Source organism: Lynx canadensis, chromosome B3 (assembly GCF_007474595.2).
Source record: "Lynx canadensis isolate LIC74 chromosome B3, mLynCan4.pri.v2, whole genome shotgun sequence".
Lineage (NCBI taxonomy): Eukaryota > Metazoa > Chordata > Mammalia > Carnivora > Felidae > Lynx > Lynx canadensis.
This window is the reverse complement of record NC_044308.2, coordinates 110,318,648-110,340,657: the sequence shown is the minus strand read 5'-3', so window position 1 is coordinate 110,340,657 and position 22,010 is coordinate 110,318,648. Positions and strand designations below refer to the sequence as shown.

Sequence of the window (22,010 nt, the reverse complement as noted above, 5' to 3'; positions counted from 1 at the left end):
ACAGCAAACAAAAATTCTATGTACTGCACCTGAATATCAGGAAAAGTAAATGGTGAGTTTACCTCTATATTGCTCTGCAACTGGGTAATCATCTCTCCTACTTGGAGCTTTGTGTCCTTCCAGTTGTCCTGGAGTTGACTGATTTTCTTATCAATCAACTCTTTTGTTTCCAGGCTAGCTGTGTTCAGTAACTTTTCCCCAGCTTCTAAGGTGAGTGCATAGGTGATGTGCCGTCTCTGAAAATGAATGTCTTTACTCTAGAAAACCAAAAAACACAAAAAAGTGATTTCCTTAAGCCTCTGCTATTATCCAACTGCGACCGTATGTGTTTGTGAACATTTCCTTCGGAGCTTTTCCTGATGTTAAATTATACATAAATTAGACAGATCTGATTAGAAAGTGTGCACACGCACACACACACATTCACATCTAAGGTTACGTTTTACACTACTATATACTACACCAAGTAATGTGATCTTAAAATAATTTCCAATGGTTAAGAGATAACATTCTTTGTGTAATGATCAGAGACATAAAGACATAAAAATATATACTTCAAAGACTAAGAGCCTACAAGATAAATAGACCTGAGAGTATTAAGCAAATGATCGGAGTATTAGACCTGAAATTAAGAGCAAATACTCACTACGACCATGGTAGAAGAGTCAGCTTACTCTTAACCCCTGAGAGTCAAATGTGCATGTTATGCTACACAGATATAAAAGGAGAGAACAAATAAAAAAGGCAAAATATAAAAAATATACACTTAAACTTATTATGGGCACTTAAACATATGCATCAGCGTATGCCCCAGAGGGACAGCTGTATGACGTTCCATTGTAGTATCGTGCAGGCTCTAAAAAAGAGCCTTTTAAAGAGAGTGAAAGTGGGGGAGAGGGGAAGAGGGAGAGGGAAGGAGAGACAGAGAGGGGGAGAGACAGAGAGGGGGAGAGACCAAGAGACGGGGAGAGAGAGGGGGGGAGAATCTTAAGCAGGCTCCACGCTCAGCACGGAGCCCCACACAGGGCTCGATCCCACAACCCGGGGATCATGACCTGAGCTGAAATCAAGAGTTGGATGCTCAACCAACTGAGCCACCCAGGCGCCTCCAGGCTCTTCTTTAAAGGGACTGAAAATACCTATTTTCACTATAAAAACGAAGTAAACACTTTTAAATTGACTCATACTCCCAAAAGCATTTGGTCTCAGGAAAAAAAAGAAACAACAACTTAGTTTTCTTTTCTTTTTTTTTTTTTTTTTCTGTTCTAAATATGATTTCCTTCATCTTCAAATTTCTCAAGGGAGGCATAATGTAGGCATTTTCTAGAATGGGAACTGATGTTTAAAAAAAAATCAACAGAGTATTGATTTACAAAGGTATTTCTGGGAATACTTGATACAACCCAATACAAAGTAGGAAAGCAGACTGTCCTCTCAGGATCAGACACAAATAAGAGGAACCGTAACTCAGGGAGCATCCTGACACTCCACACCCGTCTTTCCAACGCATAGTATTGCTCGACACGGCCAAAGAGATAGACATCTATAGGCATTTTACGCTTCTCAAAAGACCTGCTCCTCCTCCAATTTTCCCTGACTTGGGCAACAGCACACCATCCACCAAGATGCTCAAGCCAAAACCCTAGAGTCATCTTGACTTAGATTTTCATTTACCTGCCACATCCAAACCATTAGGAAGTCTTGTAAACTCTATTACAAACACATCCTTTTTCAATCTTCACCATGATCATCCTTTCCTTATCCATCATAACGGCTATCCAAGACTACAGAAATGGCCTTCTAACTGGTTATAGGAGACTGTATTTTTCACAAAACGCCCACAATATTCCTAGTCCTACACGCTCTTCCAGAACCTTGCCATCACTCCCCATCAAGCATTGGGGTCTCTGCCCCCTTCTGTTAATCTTGTGTGAGCATGTGTGATGGCCTTCATTAACAGAGGATGGTAGAAGTGACTTACGTGACTTCTGAGGCTAGGTCTAGAAGGCAGTACAGCGTCTCCATGGATCTCTTTCTTGGGACGGGCACCTTTGAGTCCACTGAGGAGCCATGTAAAAAGTCTGGCTATAAGAAGCCTTCATGTGGAGAGACCACAGAGCATGCTGTCTGAGTCTTTCCCACTTAAGTGCTAGACATGGAAGTGAGGGAGCCCCCACCACCGTCTGACTGAAACTTCCTGGGAGACCCTAAGCAAGAACCACCCAATTGAGCCCTGTCAACCCCGAGTACTTTGAGAGCTAATAATCAATGACGGTTGTTACGCAGCAGGAGATAAGTAATACGCTGGGATTCCTGACTCTCCTTCGGCACCCCTATTATCTATCTTCCCTCAGAGCAGCTGGAGGATCTTTAAAAAATCCAAACAGTATCAGGGTGTCTGGGTGGCTCAGTAGGTTAAGCATCCAACTCTTGATCTCAGCTCAGGTCTTGATCTCAGGGTCTCGAGTTCAATCCCCGCATCAGGCTCCGTGCCGGGCGTGGAGACCGCATTGAAAACAACAACAACACAAAAACAACACAAATGGTACCATTCTGCCCCTGTTCCAGCTGAGGCTTCCGATTACAGGAAGACTATACTCCGGCTACTACATCTCACCTACAAAGCGCTCCTCCCTACTTGCCTCTCAAATTCACTCCCTACCACTGCTGCCTTACTGGTTATACTCCGCTCACACTGGCCTTCTTCCTGTTCCTCTGCCCTGTCAAGTTTGTTCCCATCTTGCGGACTTTGGGGTAAGACATTCTTTCTGTCTGAAAGGTTCTTCCCCAGATTTTTGCATGGCTGGCTCCTTCTCGTCATTCAGGTTTCAGTTTACATGTCATATTCCCAGAGGTCACTCAGTGGAAAGCAGCCACCAGCCCCTTCGTTACTGGTCCTGTTTTAGTTGTCGACATATGCCTTATTGCAATCTGATTATCTTCTTATTTATTGATTTGTCCGACTTCCCACCACCAATCAGATGAATTAGCATTTCCTTGTTTATTAATTTGTCTGCTTGCCTGCCTGAGAGCAAGGCTCTTCTCTTTGCCCATAGCACATGCCCAGCATTTAAAACAGTGCCGGGCACAGAGCAGATATATCCAATTGGTGCCTGATAACTGGATAAGTGAATGAAGAGAGTACAGGATTTCAAAAGGGTGGTGTTTCATTTAGCTGTGCCTCTACAGTGCAGAGTGGTTCTACAGCTAAACGGAACATGTTTTGGGGACTGCCCACTAACTACTCGAAACCTACGCTCGTTCAGCAACTCTCTGACTGAAAAGTTGGTTGCCCAAGAGCACACTTACCTTGATGAGCATTGAGTGATATGTGGGATTGCCGAGTCACTATACTGTGCACTGAAACTAATACAACACTGCATGTGAACTGGAATTAATACAAACTAATATGACACTGCATAGAACACCAGAATTAATATAAAACAGGAAAAAAAAAAGAAAAAAAAAGAGAAAAAAGAAAAAAGAGAAAAAAGAGAAAAAAGAGAAAAAAGAAAAAAAGAGGAAAATAAAAAGAGAAAAAAAGAGAAAAAAAAAATAAAGAGAAAACTTGGTTGCCTAAATGAATTTGCCCTTCAAGAATAAGCAAGAGTTCCACTGTAAATTATGGCACTGGTGGTCAAGTTATTCATCAGTCGGTGCCTTAAAGCTCGGGTGGAAGGAATCTGTCACTGAGACTTGCCCCACTCTACCCACCCATCCCCAGCTCCAGCCCTACTCCCGCAGCCCGAGAGAGCCTCGCTATTTCTGGATGAACGGGTAAGATTGGGTTTCGGACGCCACAAGGCCGGGGACAAGGATGAACAGGGTCACGGTGACCCTGGATAGCTGATCCTCCCAGTACAGAGAGCACACCTGAATCGCAATATATTAAAAAAAAACCCCACAAAACTTGAGGTGAATGAACACCTTCCCAACGACGATCGCACCGTAGTCCTCGCGCTGCTACCGTGCCGGCATTACCTTCAGCTCACGGATCAGCCTCCTGGTTTGGGGGAGGCTGTGGCAATCCTGGCTCTTGGCGGCAGACAGCAGGAGGCCGGTGTTGGCGAGGAAGCGGAGCAAGTCCTCCGCGGCCGTGGTGAAGTGCCGCCATCGCCCCACCAGCCCATCGATGTGGCTCTTCCTCTGCCGGAGGCTCTGGGCCGCACTCTGCCACCGCTCCTTCAGTTTCGTGAACTTTGAAACAAATTCCGGTCTTGGGAGAAACAAATGGTTAGAGGATCTTGTCACCGACACGTAGAAAAAAGAACTCCCAACGCACCGTAGAAGCTCAGATGTGCTGTTTATACGCATCATTTACAGGGGTGGGGGGGGGAAGAAAACCTTTTTAAAATGTGGGTACTCTTCAACTGAAAGGTGTTGGGGAATTTAGGGTTGGGGCAGGGGCAGCGTGGGGTTGGCAAAAGGCATTTAGCGGGAGATAGTTGCATGTGACCTGGTATTTTGCCAGCATGGAAAAACTGCATCCTTTAAACAAACGTAAGCTATTTTAACTTGCATTATTCCAAATGCTGTGTGGAAAACTGAATATTGGACCGATGCGAAATGATGAATAGGTACCGTGTAACGTTCTCGATTACTTACTTGCACGCCGTACTTTACAAAATTTCAGCAACAGAGAAGATGCTTTCTGCGACTACTCAACGAGTTCTTTTCCGGATAAATAATAACCCACCACGTGATAAGTAAGGCCTTTTATATATTATCGGAAAAGTCATGCTTTGCTGCACGGATCAAAATCTAGTTTGTCATCCTGGAATGGGGCTGAAGTTATAACTTCAGAGCTAGAAGGAAATGGACTTTATACTTCTTAGCTATGCTCAAAGAAAATTCAGGTATATGGGTGTTAATGGGGAGGAAAAACAATACCTATCAGGACACTTAGAGAAGCATTTAAGAGACTAGCCCGTCTCAGGACTCTGTCTGCCATGTGTACCAGCTCTGTGAGCAGGCTCATGTCACCAGGCTGGCGTAAGGGGCTCTTCTCAGCCTGACTGGCACTGCCCAGTGATGCCAACACCGTGTACATAGCAGAGAGAGAAATCCCTTCTTTCACAACTATGTGCTATAGCTACCTGCTGGGAACAGCAGCACTTTAAGGATTATTGTTATTATTTTTTATTTTTTGAGAGAGAGACAGAGAGAGAGACAGCAAGGGGGATGGGCAGAGGGAGAAGGAGAGCGAGACTCTTAAGCAGGCTCCACACCCAGGTAGAGCCTGACGCGGGGCTCAATCTCACGACCGTGAGATCATGACCTGAGCCAAAATCAAGAATTGGACGCTTAACCCATTGAGCACCCAGGCGCCCCCAAAATTATTTTTCAAATAGCAAAATGTCATGAGGCTGCAGACAGAGAGGAAAACACTACAGAAGAATCCTTTGCAGCAAAAACTTAGTTAACTCCACTTGGTGAGTGGGTATTCGCAAAGCACTAATCTAATGTTTGCTAATGCCACCCTTCTATCATACATAGAAGTGCGACTGACATTTCTACGGCCACGTAGCAAGTCCCCATACTAATAAACAGTCAGAAGACTGGCCTCATGATGGTCTATCAACTGACATGGCTGCAGGTTACCAAAGTGGTCAAGATTCACGTGGTGGGAGGCCAGACCTCACACACACACACACACACACACACACACACACACACCCATCATAAACCCCAGACAGCTTACCTCTTCTCTATTTCTGTGGTGTCCAAGAGTTGTAAGGACTGGGTGACATAAGAATCAGCCACTGTCTGGTTTATAGAAACTTCAGCTTCTAACATCTGCATATGAGTTAAAATAGAAGATATCAATAGATTCTTTTTATGAACCTGGAGCTTCTATTTCCTATTAAAATCTAAGCTCACAGAGGACATGGGAGATGATGAATTTTCAAATTATTTGAGCCTCATTGCAAAAAAGGCTCAACCATCATGTCACCATCACCTATGAATAGAATCTCAGAAGCAAACAGGCGTAATAACAAGTACAACTAAAGCCCATTTATTGGGCATTTACTATTTGTGAGGCACTGTGTAAAACACGCATTGTCTCACTTATTCCTCAACCTTCAGACTTAAGTACTATTATCACACCCATTTAAAGATAAGGAAACTAAGACGGAAAGAGGGCTGGTAATTTAATCGAGGTCACTCATTCACGGTTTTTTGTTTTGGTTGTTCAATGAACTTCATTTTCATTGGAGGACCTTAATGTAACGATAAAGACTTAAATCATTTACATTAAAAATTACAGTGACCTAATCATGCACACTTTCAAAATGCAGTATTTGCCTATACCATCAAGAGTATTTCTGAATGCACATCAGTGTAAGCACAGGGAATAACCTCTGTCAAATTATTAAGGCTGCAATTATAATTATGCAATTCAATATTTTAGAGAATTATTCAGTGAATATGCAAAGATGAGTTGAAGTATTTTAGCCTGCTCTTGGTATGTTTGCATCCTATGGAAGCAAAGTTGCGCTAGAAGTTTCCCCTGTTGCAGAAAATCTAGTTCTCTCGTTAATAAAATAGAGCACTAAAACAAAATGTTGAAATTTATGAAATGTGTGAGAGTTTTACAAATAATCAATTGGCAAATGAATCTGCTTAAAGTCCTATATTCGATTGTTAGGGACTGATTGATTTAAATAGATTGCAATGAGTATCTTTCCCTGACTCCTGCCCCAGGGCGAATGTACAAAGCAGCGGAGAGCACAGGTTTACCTCGTATGTTTTCTGCTGTTCCAGGAGAGCTGGGAGGCTGTCAGCCATAGTCACCTTGAGCGTCTCTTCTGTCTTCTCCAGAAGCTGGACCCATTTTTCACAGCAATAAAGAAACTTTTCATTCAATCCTGTTGCCTGAAGCTCACTACAAAGGTTTACACACAGACAAAACAGAACCATAAAACAATGACATTACTGAGCTCAAGTCAATAATTTTAGTTTAACTGAAACAGAATGAAAGAGGTGGGATGTTCTGACCTGCAGCGTTCCAGGGCTGTTGCCGTGGCCCGAATCCACTGTCGGTTCACATTTTGTAACGTCTTTATGGCTATGTCACTAAGGGGGAGTTTGAGGCTTACTTCATTCAAATGTTCCACATCAGGTGACTGGGCTGTCAGTGCCAGCACATGGTTCTATTAAAAAAATTAAATTTCAGGTTTCTGGAGGCCAATAAGATATCTAGAAGATGAAAAGGACCCAGAAATCCTGCAGACCATCCTTATCTCAAAAATGAGGGAAAACTGGGAACCTCAATAGGTAGATGACTTACCCATGATCAAACAGCCAGTTAGTATTAGACTTGGGCCTAAACCCTGGGCTCCCAATCCTGTGGCTTTTCTAGAATAAGTGCACACACAGTCAGCACCGCAATGGCCCGGGAAATAGAAAATGATCTCAGATTTTGCCTTTGAGGGAGATGGAAATGAGATAGGAGTTTTGTCTTTTTTTTTTTTACAGGACCCATTTTGGACTTCAAAAGTCCTATGTATTCTGCCAACTTGACCTTCAACAGATCACAAAGCCAATGAAAATTTAGTCCTTAAAATGACCCTAGTAAAGCATGGTCCTTAAACATCCATATTTTGAAAGAACACGAAATCACGTGAAAGAAAACACATCAAAATTTTATTTTTAAAATATTCCAGGGACAGCATCTAGGTCAATGGTATTTTAAGCAAACATCCTCGACAATATCCGTGCTATCACTACAGAACTCTGCCGTCGCAATCTAGGTCAGGGTCAGCAAACTTTTTCTGTAAAGGGCCAGCTCATGAATAATTTAGCTTTCATGGGCCAGATGATCTCTGTCATAATTATTCACCTCTGCCGCTGCAGCATGAAAATTCCCACAGACAATTAATAAATCAAACGGCATGACTGTGTGCCAATAACAGTTTACACAAACCGGTGGAAGATGGGATTTGGATAGTGTGCCATAGCTGGCTGACTCTTGATCTAGGTTATGGATATCAGTCCTTAGGAGTTTGTACGACCCAGAATTCTTTAATTCTTCCATTCGTTTTTGTTACTTATACTAAACTTACTAAGGTAAGAAAGAAAAAAATATATAGAATTAATGTAATAGGGTATTTTATTTTTGACCTTTAGCGAACCAGAAAAGTTCAATTAATCACAACAGCCAATGCCTAGATTATTCTAGTTCACTGAAGCTAATTAGTAAAGACATCAAAAACTTTTAAATCTACTAAATTTACTGTGGCATATTACTAAAATAGATCTCTATGTTGTCATACTTTTCTAGACCTTACGGAAAATAAGGCAAGAATGAATGGCATATATATGACCATGCTCAAGGGGCACCTGGGTGGCTCAGTCAGTTAAACGTCCACCTCTTGATTTTGGCTCAGGTCGTGATTTCATAGTTTATAGATTCGAGCTCTGCATCAGGCTCTGCATTGGGAGTGTGGAGCCGGCTTGAGATTCTCTCTCTCTCCCTCTCTCTTGGCTCCTGCCCTCTTGCACGCTCTGTCTCTCTCAGAATACGTAAACTTTTTTTTTTAAATGACCATCCTCAAGAGTGAAGACATCAACAGATTCTGTAACTTGATAGTTATTAGCTTATTTTTTTATCCTATGGTGTCTAAGCCCTAAGGAAACACAAACATTGGCAATACCAGGAATAACTCAGGATTTTCTTCTTTTTCTTGATGGTAGAGTTTATCCAAATGCTCTTCTTCATGCGTAATGAGACCTTTTAAAGATTCCAGCCGTTCCCCAAAATCCTTGAACTGCGACAGGACAAACTAGAACAAGAGAGATTTTCATTAGAAATAATTTTCATGTGCATACACAACAAAATGAAACAGTCTTGGGAGCTGATAAAAGCTCAAGGTGTTTTCAACGCCCAGCAGCTCATTATTATCTTGACTATTCAGAGGTGAATATTCAGAAGACTCCTGGTTTTTTTATTTTGTGCCTCTGGCAAAGCACTGAGCCTTCAGGGATGAATGGATTACCCTCTGGAGGGGGCATATAGAGGAGAGTTAGTGAGCACTCTGCTCCCTCAGTGTTGCTATTGATATTGAAAAGGGACATTGGAGCTCCATGGCCTTTTATGCAGGTTTTTGACAGCTCAGGCACTAAAGGCTTTTCAAAAAATGAATAAAGAATACAACAAATGGCTCTGGTTTAAGCAGCTACTTCTAGGACTCAAGTACCCCACTTGGAGATCCAAATAACTGTGAGATCTGAACAGAATAAGGAATATAATATCCTACTTCTTAAGCCAACATGTTCAATGAAGAAGAGATGCTTGCTTAAGATCTGCTCATTGCTCACGTAATTGAACAGTCACATTAGGGAATCTTTATGTTCAGGGCATCTTGATTGTGTAGTTTCCCCGAGGAGCAGCCCGGAAAGTACTAATAACTAGTACTTCATCAGATATAAGGAATTGAGGGTAGCTTGCAAATGTCCAAGACTACAAGTTGAATGGAAAAAGGACACGAACCTCAAATTCATTAGCTTTCACAAGCAGCATCTTTTCCAAGTAAGAAACCCTCTGGAGGGAGTGCAGTTGTGTAGAGAGGGGCATGTGGGTACTGGACTCTGTGAGCTGTGGAAGTCGATCCAGGAGAGCAGAATTCTGGAGAAAGGCTTCTTTCGTCTTTTGTACGTCATCCTGCAGTTCCTGGAGAAGCAACAGTGATCAGAAAACATTTCCTCCTAGTGTCACAACATAAATTCCTATCTCTGGGACTCCATCAACATCTAGGAGAATTTCTGCCCTAAAATTGTGGGCGTGGCTTTTTGTCATTGTTTATTTCAAAGAGCTGAAAAAGCTAAGCTTTCGTTATATGACGCACATCACTGGCGCTCCTCTGAAATATGTCATTTCTGACCTAAAACTGACAACTAATCAACAGAGTTGGGGCTTCCAATGTGCAGAAACTGAAGACCACCTGGGTAGAGTCCTATGTTTTATGTTTCTAATCATCAAACACTATAACGATCCATTTAGGGCCATTTTAAGAATCAATGCAACTCTGTCCTCTGTCTGAGACTTTATGACATAAACGGATTCATTTGCAGAGACCATAGAATCTCATTAATCAAGCTGATGTTAGGGCTACTCTATAAATGTGGTGTATGCAAAATTTGTTGAAACAACAAATTAGGTAGAAGTTGATCAGAAATACAGATCACATTTGTTGCACTAAGTGGATTCATATTTTTTTATTTGACCTTTGGATTCAGAAGCTACAGAATGTATCTGGTCACCCAGTTTAAAACTAGAGAGTATTCACTTTCTGGGCACTCATTATAATAGGACAAGATTACAGAGGAAATTATACAACTCTTAAATATAGTCTAAAAATCATCATACCCATAGAAAAGCCACATTAACATGGCATGAATCCATGATTATTTCTAAAGCAAGGGATTCAACATCTATTATTCTTAGATGATCACACTCAGTTGAGACACTTTTGCCTTTATTTGAGACACCTTGTATGAGGCTTTTGCTTTAGAGTTTTACCTGCTAAAATGAAAGGGGAAACTTGGAACAAGGACCCTTGACCCAGCTACCTGTGGCCTAGACTTTGCTTCTGAGTCACCACTTGGCCCTCCCAACCCTGCACATCACAGCATGTTCACGTCCTACATGGCCTGCTCATGCACCTGTCCTGACCCACTTCTTTGTCCCTGTGGTCTGTCTAGTCCCTGGGTCATGGCCCTCTCTGTTGGGCTGTCTTGGCCTTTGTTTTCCCAATGGGCTTTGCAACCACCTTTACATCCTGCAGGGCCCGGGTCAGGATCTCTGCCAGGTTGTTTCCAGACATGTTGATGTTTTCGAGCTGTTGGTACTTTGCTTCCTGCTGCCCCAGCCTTGCTGCAGCTTCGGTGTGAGCACTGTTATGGGCCTTCCAGAGCTGCAACAGACTCTGGGCCTTCTGCAACTGCTCCGCAATGTCTTGGTTTACCTGGGTCCACCTGTCAGAACAACATGAACAAAAGGGCCCTCATACCATCCTTCCCTTTGCAGCAAAAGCACACTGCACACATTCTACCGGTAAGTCAAGAGCAGATGGGTTGTTAAGGCACAAATGCCTTTTTTAACTAATGTATCACCATTATATAAATAAAAACAGCAGTCCAAATTAAGATATTTACTTGACTTTATAATTATCAACAAAAACTACCAAATTTGTGATTGGCATGATCTATTGTATTATGAATGTCTGTTAGGCAAAGGTAGAGAAATTGATGAAAACTTCTTCACATGGGAGGGGTTTATATGGGGGGGGGGTCTTTAAATGGGCCTTATTTAAATTGAGTTTATGCCAAGTTTATTTTCTAATGATAAAAGCAACATGTTCCTTATATAACAGTGGAAATAAAGGAAATTGTTTTTATTCCATATACAGACTGAATAACCTCTCTTTCCCATGTGACTTAAAAATTTCCCATTATTAATAAAAAAATGAGTCTAATTTTATTTGTTAAGTCAGTCTAATTTTAAATGGCTGTACACAACAGGCTTTAAGTGGTCTGTTTTTTAATTACCAAATTCAAGTTTAGTATGGGTATTGAAATAATTTTTAATTTGTGCTTTCAAATCTAATGCTCAGATACAACTTTGTTCCAAAGACCTTTTCCCACATGTCAAGATATTGGTCTTAAACTACATTTCTGAAAGAATCAATTTGGTCAAAGAACAAGAACGTGTAAATATTTTTAAGGTTATAGCTATATATATGGTCAAACTAGCTTTCTGGAAGCACTATAATATTTACATTTTACCTGAAACACATAAGAATGCTTGTTTCCTGATAGCCTTGACTCTGCTAAATAGATGGAAAAGGTGAAAAATGGCACAGTGGCTTTATTTTTATGCACTTCAAAATCTTACCAGAACAATGTTTTCCCTAAACAGTATTTTCCCCAATTATAATAGAACGTGCACTCATCATGAAAGAAAACAAAATCCCACCAACCACATATGTTTAAATCTATCTATCCCTATATCTGTACCTACATTATACCTCACCTTCCTACCTACCTCCTTGCCTACCTATCTATAAAGAGAAGGTTATGAAAAAACAAAAAACAAAAACACCCCTTGACATCTCATTGATCTACAGATAACTACTGTTAGCATCTTGGTGCTGTCTTCTTCAACCTTTTTCAACAAGCCTTCTGATACATTCTTGTGGCAACAATTGAACGTATATGCGTAGCAGCGACAATTGAATCCCGTCAACAGCAAACTGCACCGCCATGTTTTGAGGGTGGGCCCAATACTGTAAGTGCCATCACAGACATGTCTATGCTCCTCCTTACTCCCCCTCCTTCCCTTCTTCCAATAAGGACTGGATCATGAGCTGAGGATGTCACCGCAGCGTATGTAAATTTGATGCCTCTTGTTCACAACGCTTGTCCAAAGTGGATTTACCAGAGAGGCTGAATCTACATGGAGGAAGGGTGGAGGACACTGAGGGTAGCTTAATCTCTTCATCGCTGGCTTAAAAATCAAATTCTCGGGGTGCCTGGGTGGCGCAGTCGGTTAAGCGTCCGACTTCAGCCAGGTCACGATCTTGCGGTCCGTGAGTTCGAGCCCCGCGTCAGGCTCTGGGCTGATGGCTCAGAGCCTGGAGCCTGTTTCCGATTCTGTGTCTCCCTCTCTCTCTGCCCCTCCCCCGTTCATGCTCTGTCTCTCTCTGTCCCAAAAATAAATAAACGTTGAAAAAAAAAAATTAAAAAAAAAAAATCAAATTCTCTTCAAGCTGAATTTCATATCCCATTCAGCAAAATTAAAGGCTTGCAATTAACCAGGGCCACCCTCCTTAGGAGCTTTCCACCATAAGCAGTTCATCAAAGAATTCCTTCCAATCTCACAAATCACGTCCCCTCAAGAGGGATAATAACATCCCCTTTCTTCCATCTTAGGTTTCCAGTGAAACACATTGTCCTTCTGAGTACCCTGTACTCTGTCTCAGCCTGGGAGTTTGGTATCCGTGAGGATCGCACTGGGCAGTTGGTCTATACCCTCTGAAAGCGGCTACCCTGGCTACGAGGGAAGTAATTGCCTTCAGAAAATCAAGTCTTATGTAAACGAGATGCTTCAAAGCAAAAGAACCACAGTAGCACAAAACCAGATTATCTCAGATGCCTAAGCTTCACAAAGCTGACGTCGCTTCGCAACTCCAGTGGCGCAATCAGCCCACGGTACTTGTACAAAGCTGATGTCACTTCATTCACCACGTGTCATTGAGATAAGGAAATCTATCTCCTCTGTTATCCCATCTGTATCTTAAAGCATACCTGGCATGAGTATTTTGGCATTTCTCTTCGATTATTTCAGCAACCGAGGGGCAGCGATCTTTGAGTTTTCGAATCACCTCCTGCAGTTTCTCCCAGCTTGCTTCACTGCTCTCAGCTTCATCTTGAAGAGACTGAGAAGAACAGAGCAGGAACATTCACTTCAGAATGGCCTGGCCACATCCAAGGGAGGCAGCTGCTTTTCAGCACGTCTGCTACATCACAATAATATTAACGCTCAGAACTTAATAGGACTGGGGAAAATTACTAGAAATGTGAAGAGGAAACCCACTGAGGAGGCATCCTTTCATCTGAGGCTACAACATTAAAAAGTATGCTAACACGGGGAGCCTGGGTGGCTCAGTCGGTTAAGCGCTTGACCCTTGATTTCGGCTCAGGTCATGATCTCATGGTTTGCGAGTTTGAGCCTCGCACTGGGCGCTGCGCTGACAGCACGGGGTCTGCTTGGGATTCGCTGTCTCCCCTCTCTCTGCCTCTACCCCCCTCACACTCTCTCTGTCTCCAAATAAATAAATAAAAAAAAAAAAAAAAAACATGCCAACACACACTCCCCCAAAGACCAAACTTTTAAACTGTGAGATAATATGGACATGAATAATAGAGAAAAATCCAATGTAAACTTTGGTGCCGCTCATCTGGCTCATTTTGGAATTCCATGTCCTCCTTTTGATGCTGCTATTTAAGACGCTGTTTTGCGCTTCTCTGTGGACAGCACAAAGGCAGCTGTGTCCATTTCCGCACCTGCCTCCACCGGAGGTCTTCTGCCAACCAGGCAGCACCGTGCCACGATCTGCTGAATTTACCTGGAGGTTCTGCACCTGGCATCCTAAGGCCTCTAATGACAAAAGCCCAGGCTTGCTGTGCTCCATGCAGTACCAGAATCGGATTGTCATCGTCGCCACCTCATCATACAGGCTTTCGTAAATCTTCCACTCCTGCAAAACAGACTGCGTGGAGGTCTTGAGCTCGTTGACCTATATGAAAAGTGCAAAGATATTTAGAAACTCATTGAGAAGAGGCTCCCTCATCATTTTGTTCCCTTCTAAGGATTCTACCATGGTATCTAATCTAGGCATTTCAGCTTGTGAGTACGGGGGAAGTGGCTCCTGGGTGGCTTGATCTCGGCTCAGGTCCTGATCTCAGGGTTTGTGAGTTCGAGCCGTCTATCAGCATAGAGCCTGCTTGGGATTCTGTCTCTCCCGTTCTCTGCCCCTCCCCCCACTCACTCTCTCTTGGTCTCTCTCTCTCAAAATGAATAAACTTAAAAAAGAGAGGGTATTGGGAGAGCTTCAGTGATTAACTGAGGTGGGAAGAGTAGTCAATAAACAAAAAAGATCAGAGAAGACTGAGTTTTAAAACAGGTGAATGAAAACGAGATCTGAAGCCAGAAGGACCAGCAGGGACAGAGTTCAGTCTACCGGGAGACAGCTGAGGGAGGGAATAATGGATGAGGAACAGAATCTGTGAGTACATATTTCAGCAACACCTAATTAGCTTTCTGATCATGGGCAAGTTATTGAACCCTTGAGTCGATTTCCCTACTCACAAAACAGATACAGTAAATAGAAACATAAACAAAATAGTGTCTGTGGAAATATTCTGCAAACTGTAAAGCACTGTAATTGTCAAATTACTGTTACTGGCACCCGAGTCCGCATAAATTGGAGAGGAATGTGCTCGGTCAAAATGATGAGCAAGTAAAAGTAGGAGGAAATGAGATGATCTCAGATACAATTGCGAATATGTAAGCATGTATATTTTTATATGTTGCATAAAGAACATTTACAACTCAACAGTAAAAAGACAAATAACCAAAGGATTAAATTGGGCAAAGGATTAGATATCTACTAAAGAACATCCACAGTCCTTAGAGAAACATAAATCTATACGACAATGAGATGCCATTTCACATCCACTAAGATGTCTATAAATCCAAGTTGGGTAATAATCAGTGTTGGCAAGACTGTGGAAAAACTGGAACGTTCATATATTGCTGGTAGAAACATAAAACTGTACAGCCTCTGTAGAAAACGGTTTGGCAGTTCCATGAAAAGTTAAGTATAGAGTTACCATATGACCCACTAATTCCACTCTTAGGTATATACCCCAGAGAAATGGAAGCATATGTTCATATAAAAATCTGTACACAAATGTTCATAGCAGCATGATTCATAATAGCTTAAAAGTGGAAACAATCCTGGGGCGCCTGGGTGGCTCAGTCAGTTAAGCATCTGACTTCAGCTCAGGGCATGATCTCGCGGTTCATGAGTTCGAGCCTTGCCTCGGGCTCTGCGCTGATAGCTGGAGTCTTTTGGATTCTGTGTCTCCCTCTCTCTCTGCCCCTCCTCCGCTCATTCTCATTCTCATTCTCTCTCTCCCTCCCTCAAAAATAGGTAAAACATTAAAAAAAAAATTTTTTTTTAAGTGGAAACAACCCCAATGTCCATCAACGAATAAACTGTGGAATACTACTCATCCATAAAGTTCTGCAACATACTATAATATTGATGTTGGAAACATGCTAAAACAGACAGATAAGACCACATGTCATATAATTCCACGTGTATGAAGTGTCCAGAACAGCATATACATAAGAGATAGCAAGTAGATTAGTGCTTCCAGGGATGAAAGGTAGGGAAGAATGAAAAGTGATTAATGGGCGTTTCTTTTTGAGTTGACAAAAATGTCCCGGAATTAGAGAGTAGCGATGGTTGTGTATCTCTGTGAATATACTAAAAACCATTGGGTTATACACTCAAAAGGTAAGTTTATGGTATCATCTCAATTTAAAATAAGGATCTGAGTATAAATGGAGTGTGATCAGTATGTTGGCCCAGCTTTATTTATGATGTGATGTCAAGTTTTGGATGTAACTGTACAGGCCTGTATTCAGGCCCTCTGTTCTCTGCTTAACATCTACAGGGAGCTGCCTCAAACCCTGCCCCAAACAGAGATGGATCAAAAACAACCTGGGATGCCAAAACGTCAGTCTCACACTGGCAACCGCGTAGCCCATATGTCTTTATATGGGCTGAATGGCTCAGAAAAACAATCCACCATTAAGAAAGAATAAAAGACAGTAAGGGAAAAAAGGAGGCAGGACGGGAACTCCTTATAGATGTGCCTTTTATTTTTTTTCTTTTATTTTTTATATTTTGTTTATTTTTGAGAGAGAGAGAGAGAATGCAAGCAGGGGAGGGGCAGAGAGAGGGGGAGACACAGAATCCGAAGCAGGCTCCAGGCTTGAAGCCATCAGCACAGAGCCCAACACGGAGCTCGAACCCATGAACTGTGAGATCATGACCTGAGCTGAAGTCGGACGCTCAACTGACTAAGCCACCCAGGCGCCCCTAGATGTACCTTTTGGAAGCTTGGGGCCTATCTGGGTGGCAGGGATGATCCTGACACACAGATGCCTATAGGCACATGGCTGCATAAGGCATTGTCATGGTCCAAGGACTTCATGGCTCCCACATACAAAGTTGGTGCAACTTCTGGTGCACTTAAGGGCAACCCTTTGAATATTACAGCTTCAGGGAAAAGAAATGGCACATGTGGTTTGGGGGAAAGGATAAGAAAACCATTAAGCAAAACTCACTACGCTAGAAACAAGAAGGAATATTTTCAGAATGTTAAAAGTACAATCAGCCAGTAGGGCAGCACTGAGTGCCATATAGGCATTGCTACAAAGGTAGAAAGACGTAGGCATTATCATCCCTATTTCATAGACCAGGAAATTGAGGTTTAACGAGGTTAAGCACCTGCCCTAGGACGGAGATACAAAATGGGGCTGCTAAGATTTTTCTTTAGGCAGAGACTTAAAGCCCTTGTTTTTATTTTTTATTTTTTTGGTTTTTTTTGTTTTGTTTTTGTTTTGTTTTGTTTTGTTTTTAAGCCCTTGTTTTTAAAGACAAGGCTCTACTAACTCTGGAGAACTTATGGAAGGATGATGTAAGTTTTGTGTTTTCTACATTAAAAAAAAAAAAGCTTTGGAGCACCTGGCTGGCTTAGTCGGTACAACATGTGACTCTCATCTTGGGGTCATGAGTTGGAGCCCCAAGTTGGGGCTAGAGATAACTTTAAAAAATAAAAAAATAAGTAGGTTTATTGAGATATAACTCACAGTCCATACAATTCACCTATTTAAAGTCAAGTCACCAAAATCAGTGTTAGGACATTTGCATCACCATGAAAAGAAACCCCATACCCACTAGCAGTCACTCCTCATTCTTCTCTAACCCTTTCTCAGCCAAAGTCTACCTTTCGTCTTTAAAGAATTTGCCTATTGAGGACATTTCATATAAATGGAATCATACAACATGTGGTTCTTTGGCAACTGCCTTCTTTCACTTAGCGTGATGTTTTCAAGACCATCAGTGTTGTAGCAAGTATCAGTACCTCATTCTTTCTTATGGCTCAATAATATCCCGTTGCACGGAAATACTATCTATCTATCTATCTATCTATCTATCTATCTATCTATCTATCTATCTATCTATCTGAGTAGGCTCCACACCAGCGTGGTGCCCAATACAGGGCTTGAACTCACAACCCTGAGTTCGAGACCGGAGCTGAGACCAAGAGTTGGACTCTCAAGAGACTGAGCCACACAGGCACCCCTTGATATACCATTTACCTATCCATTTATAAACCGAGGGATGTTGGGATTGTTTCTACTTTTTGGCTATTATGAATCACCCTGCTGTGAACATTATTGTGTAAGTTTTTGGTGTGGACACATGTTCTCCTTTCTCTTGGGTACTTACGAGTAAAGTTGTTGAGTCCTAAGATAACTCTATGTTTAAATATTTTAGGACTTGCCACACTCTTTTCCAAAGCAGCTGCTCCATTTTGCATTCGCTGGCAGTGTATGTATGAGAGTTTCAAGGTCTCCATATCCTTGCTAACATTTGTTATTTTCTGCCTTATTATTATCACTACGGAGGTGGGTGTGGAGTATTTCATTGAAGTTTTGAATTATATTTCCTTTGTTAATGATACTGGGCATCTTTTCATGTACTTATTGACCATTCATACCTTCTTTAGAGAAATATCTGTTCAGATCACTTGCTCATGTTTTCCCTTTGGTTATGTCCTTTATATATTGTAGACACAAGCCCCTAAGTATGTAAATATTTTCGTCCATTCTGTGGTTTGTCATTTCACTTTGTTGATGATGTCCTTTGAAACACAAAAGTGTTTAGTGTTGATGAAATCCAGTTTTTTCTTGTGCTTTTGTTGTCATATCTAAGAAACTATTGCCTAATCCAGTCAGGAAGATTTCTGCCTCTGTTTTCTTCTAAGAGTTCTGTAGTTTTAGCGTTTACATCTTTGATCCATTTAATTTTTATATACGGTGTGAAGGTGGGGTCTAACTTCATTCTTTTGAATGTGGACATACAGCTGTTCTAGTACCGGTTTTGGAGAAGACTATCCCCCCCGCCTTCCACCCTGGATTTGTCTTGGCATCCTAGTCTAAAAATTAGTTGATTATAATGTGAGGGTTTATTTCTGGACTCTTAATTCTATTCCATTTATCTAGATGTCTATCTTTTACATTAGTACTATCGGCATGTTTTTACTTGCATTATCTCAATCTTCTCTATTCCAACATTTTTATCATAATTCACTGTGTGGTGGGGTGCTTGGGTGGCTCAGTTGGTCGAGGGTCCAACTTCAGCTCAGGTCATGATCTCATGGTTTGTGAGTTCGAGCCCCTGATTGGGCTCTCTGCTGTCAGCGCCGATCTCGTTTCAGATCCTCTGTCCCCCCTCTCTCTGCACCTCCTTCACTTACACTCTCTCAAAAAATAAATAAACATTAAAAAAAATCACTGTGTTGTGATTATCTATTCAAGTGTGTTTTCTCTGGTGGTCTGCGAGCCCTTTGACGGTAGGATCCATTTATTTTCTCGTTTATCTTTGTATTGTTGGCAGTGAACATAGTGACTCACAGAAGATATGTTCAACAAATGACTCACACAAGATATGGTAAGCTCATCTCTATCTTCCTGCCCGAGTTCTGGGGGAGAAATGAGGCCGAGGGTCACCAATGAATTTCATTTATACAGGTTATTCCCCATTCCCTCTTGGAACAAATAGTCAAAAGTAGATTTTAGTAGATGACAAATAATCCACAATAAGGACTTCTGGGAAATATGGACACGCCTACAATTGGCTAGTATTTAGTTTTCTCCCTCCATTTGTGAGGAGCCAACAAGGTTGCAGTATGCAGAGATGTCTGCCTTTTCTCTTTTGGTGCTCTACTCCTGGAAGGGGCAAAGGCAGACTTTAACATGTCTTTCCTAAGCTGACCAGACATCTTCCACACTCCTCCTCTTTACTTTCTCTTCACCACATACTGTGTTCTCCTCACCTCTGGAATTCTCCATATGCTGACCATGCTTCTAGCTTAATAGAGGTTACAAGAGACGGGATCATTCCCTGCCCAAGGCACCTCCCTGGATGTGCTTTCTCATAGCTGCCCCTGTATATCTGCCCAGGAAACAGTGCCAGATGCTCTGTTGGGGCGGGGGGTGGAGACATTTTTGTCTGTGAGTACGTTAGACAAAACAAAGATAACCAAGTGGATTTCTAGCTTGCCAATGGTGTTGGAATTGGTGGCTACACCTCCATCCGGTGCCAAAAAAAAAAAGGGGGGGGGATTTGAAATGCCTTTCTCTATTTCACTTCAGTATTTCTCTAAGCAACTCTTCAGTTTTTGATATGGAATGAGTTTCCGTGACTAAACACATCAACAAAAAGATGAAAGAAGGCTATATGAGGAGAAATAGTGTACTTCAAATGAAATGAGTTCTAGTACCTGGCTGATAACACTGCTTCTCTTTTGAAATAATCCATCAATTCTGGATGCTGTGTCTTCTAACAATGGCATGGTCCCACTCTCCGAAGTCAGGTAACATTGTCTCAACTCATCAAGGGCCTTGGATTTGCTTGCCAGTTGATTTTCTATATCCTGGAAGGGCAAGAGGAAAAAGTTTGCATATGCACAACGTTACGGAACAATAAGGTGTAAGTAAGAGACAGGAGTTTGGCCTTTTCGAGTAAAAATGGCATTACAATATGTAATTAAATAACATCACATCAAAGACATTTTAATAATACATTTGATTCCATTTTGGCACTATTACAGTATGAATTTTTATGATAAGTTTAATTATTACATGTATCTAGATTTAAAAAATTTAATATGTATTTTTGATAGAGAGAAAGAGCGCAAGCAGGGAAGGCGCACAGAGAGAAGGAGACACACAATCCGAAGCAGGCGCCAGGTCCTGCGCTGTCAGCACAGAGCCCGACGCGGGGCTCGAACCCACAAACCACGAGATCATGACCCGAGCCAGAGTCGGACGCTCAACCGACTGAGCCACCCAGGCACCCCTAGATTTTAGAATAGTCTAGGTAATAAGTCCTCATCATCATGGTACAGTAGAACGAGTCCAGGAGATCTAGTCCCCATGCCATGTCTGTCCCATACTGGCTGTCTCACCTGACATTAAGTCATCAAACCTCCAAGCCTGTATTTTCTCATCTGGAAACTAGCAATGATAGCCCAGGCCGTGGACAGTTTAGAACTCAAGTGAAACCAGGGTGGCCTGTGGGGGGCGGCATGGCACGGACCTGTGGAGCGTAGGCTTCCCGTGAAGGTTACGTTGAATCTAAGGCTGCTGTAAGAATTCTAAATGGAATGGCTAGTGGGTAGTTAGAAGCAGGATATGACCACTTGCACAGATCTCTTATAATGGTGTTGCTGCTCATATCTCATGTCCAGGGTGATTAACCTTCTCAGGACAACTGGGGTGTGAACTGACCTTCCCACCCCAGCAGGGAGGAGCCTGTGTCCTCACGCAGTAGGTCCAGAAGCAGCATACGTCTGCAGCTACAAGGGCAGCTGAAGTGTCTTCAATAGGCAGTGACACAATCAGGGCAGTACTTACGGAGGATTAATGTATGTGTGGGTGAGACTAAGTGACCTGGCAAATGACAACTGAACAAAAGGGGGCCAGGCCAATATCCTTAAGCTCAACTGTGATTTAGACTGTAGTTCCAAGGGATAACCGGTCCTTTCGGAACATATTACACAGAAGGTAAAAGAAAATCATTTTCCTCTGAAGACGCAGAATGAAATACTAAAACTAATGGAAAACTTAGAGTAATTGCATAAGTACTGGGTGAATTAATAAACAACTGGGAAACATGAAATAAAAATTCCCTTTGAGCATTTTCTTTGAGGAGCCATATTCAAGTCTTAGGAACAATAACTGAAGATACCTTCTTCTGCTTCTCACACACAAAAAATTGCATCTTGTAATTTTGTAAAACCCATGGATGATTATTATCTCCTTTGCATAATGAAGTAAGTACCTGGGGGTCTGGAGGGGTCCCTCGAAAGTGCAGCCACTTGCCCTCCTCCTTGGGGCCAAAGCGGTGACGGAACAGCCTGGCCACGCCGTGTGGACAGGTGCCGTGTGCCTTCTCACCTGACAATCCAGAAGCATCCTGTGCACGGAGATCACACTTCCAGGTTTTTGTAAAGTTTTCAGTCTCTCCTCTTGCGCCTCCATCCAGTTGTTCAAAATCTGTATTTTGTTTTCAGTCTCGGTGATACTTTCCAAAAGTTGTTCTAAATGTTGTATCTTTAAGGTATAAGTAAGAAAATAAAAA

General features: G+C 42.1%; 1 protein-coding gene and 1 non-coding gene across 7 annotated transcripts in view; both read right to left on the bottom strand.

Moving 5' to 3' along the window:
• Window positions 1-22,010, bottom strand: part of SYNE2 (spectrin repeat containing nuclear envelope protein 2) — a 228,750-nt gene that overhangs the window by 51,972 nt on the left and 154,768 nt on the right. For all 6 annotated transcript variants that reach the window (XM_030319270.1, XM_030319269.1, XM_030319271.1 and 3 more), the window contains 12 exons: window positions 21,827-21,982; window positions 20,149-20,301; window positions 14,130-14,300; window positions 13,309-13,439; window positions 10,773-10,977; window positions 9,494-9,673; window positions 8,658-8,786; window positions 7,000-7,154; window positions 6,742-6,886; window positions 5,702-5,796; window positions 3,982-4,216; window positions 63-257 (listed from right to left, as the gene is read on the bottom strand). In XM_030319270.1, coding sequence (XP_030175130.1) covers window positions 63-257; window positions 3,982-4,216; window positions 5,702-5,796; window positions 6,742-6,886; window positions 7,000-7,154; window positions 8,658-8,786; window positions 9,494-9,673; window positions 10,773-10,977; window positions 13,309-13,439; window positions 14,130-14,300; window positions 20,149-20,301; window positions 21,827-21,982 — 1,950 coding nt within the window. The remainder of the gene's footprint in view (window positions 1-62; window positions 258-3,981; window positions 4,217-5,701; window positions 5,797-6,741; window positions 6,887-6,999; window positions 7,155-8,657; window positions 8,787-9,493; window positions 9,674-10,772; window positions 10,978-13,308; window positions 13,440-14,129; window positions 14,301-20,148; window positions 20,302-21,826; window positions 21,983-22,010) is intronic.
• TRNAQ-CUG lies at window positions 20,638-20,722 on the bottom strand. The gene has a single exon. It is a non-coding gene; the product is annotated as a tRNA-Gln (tRNA).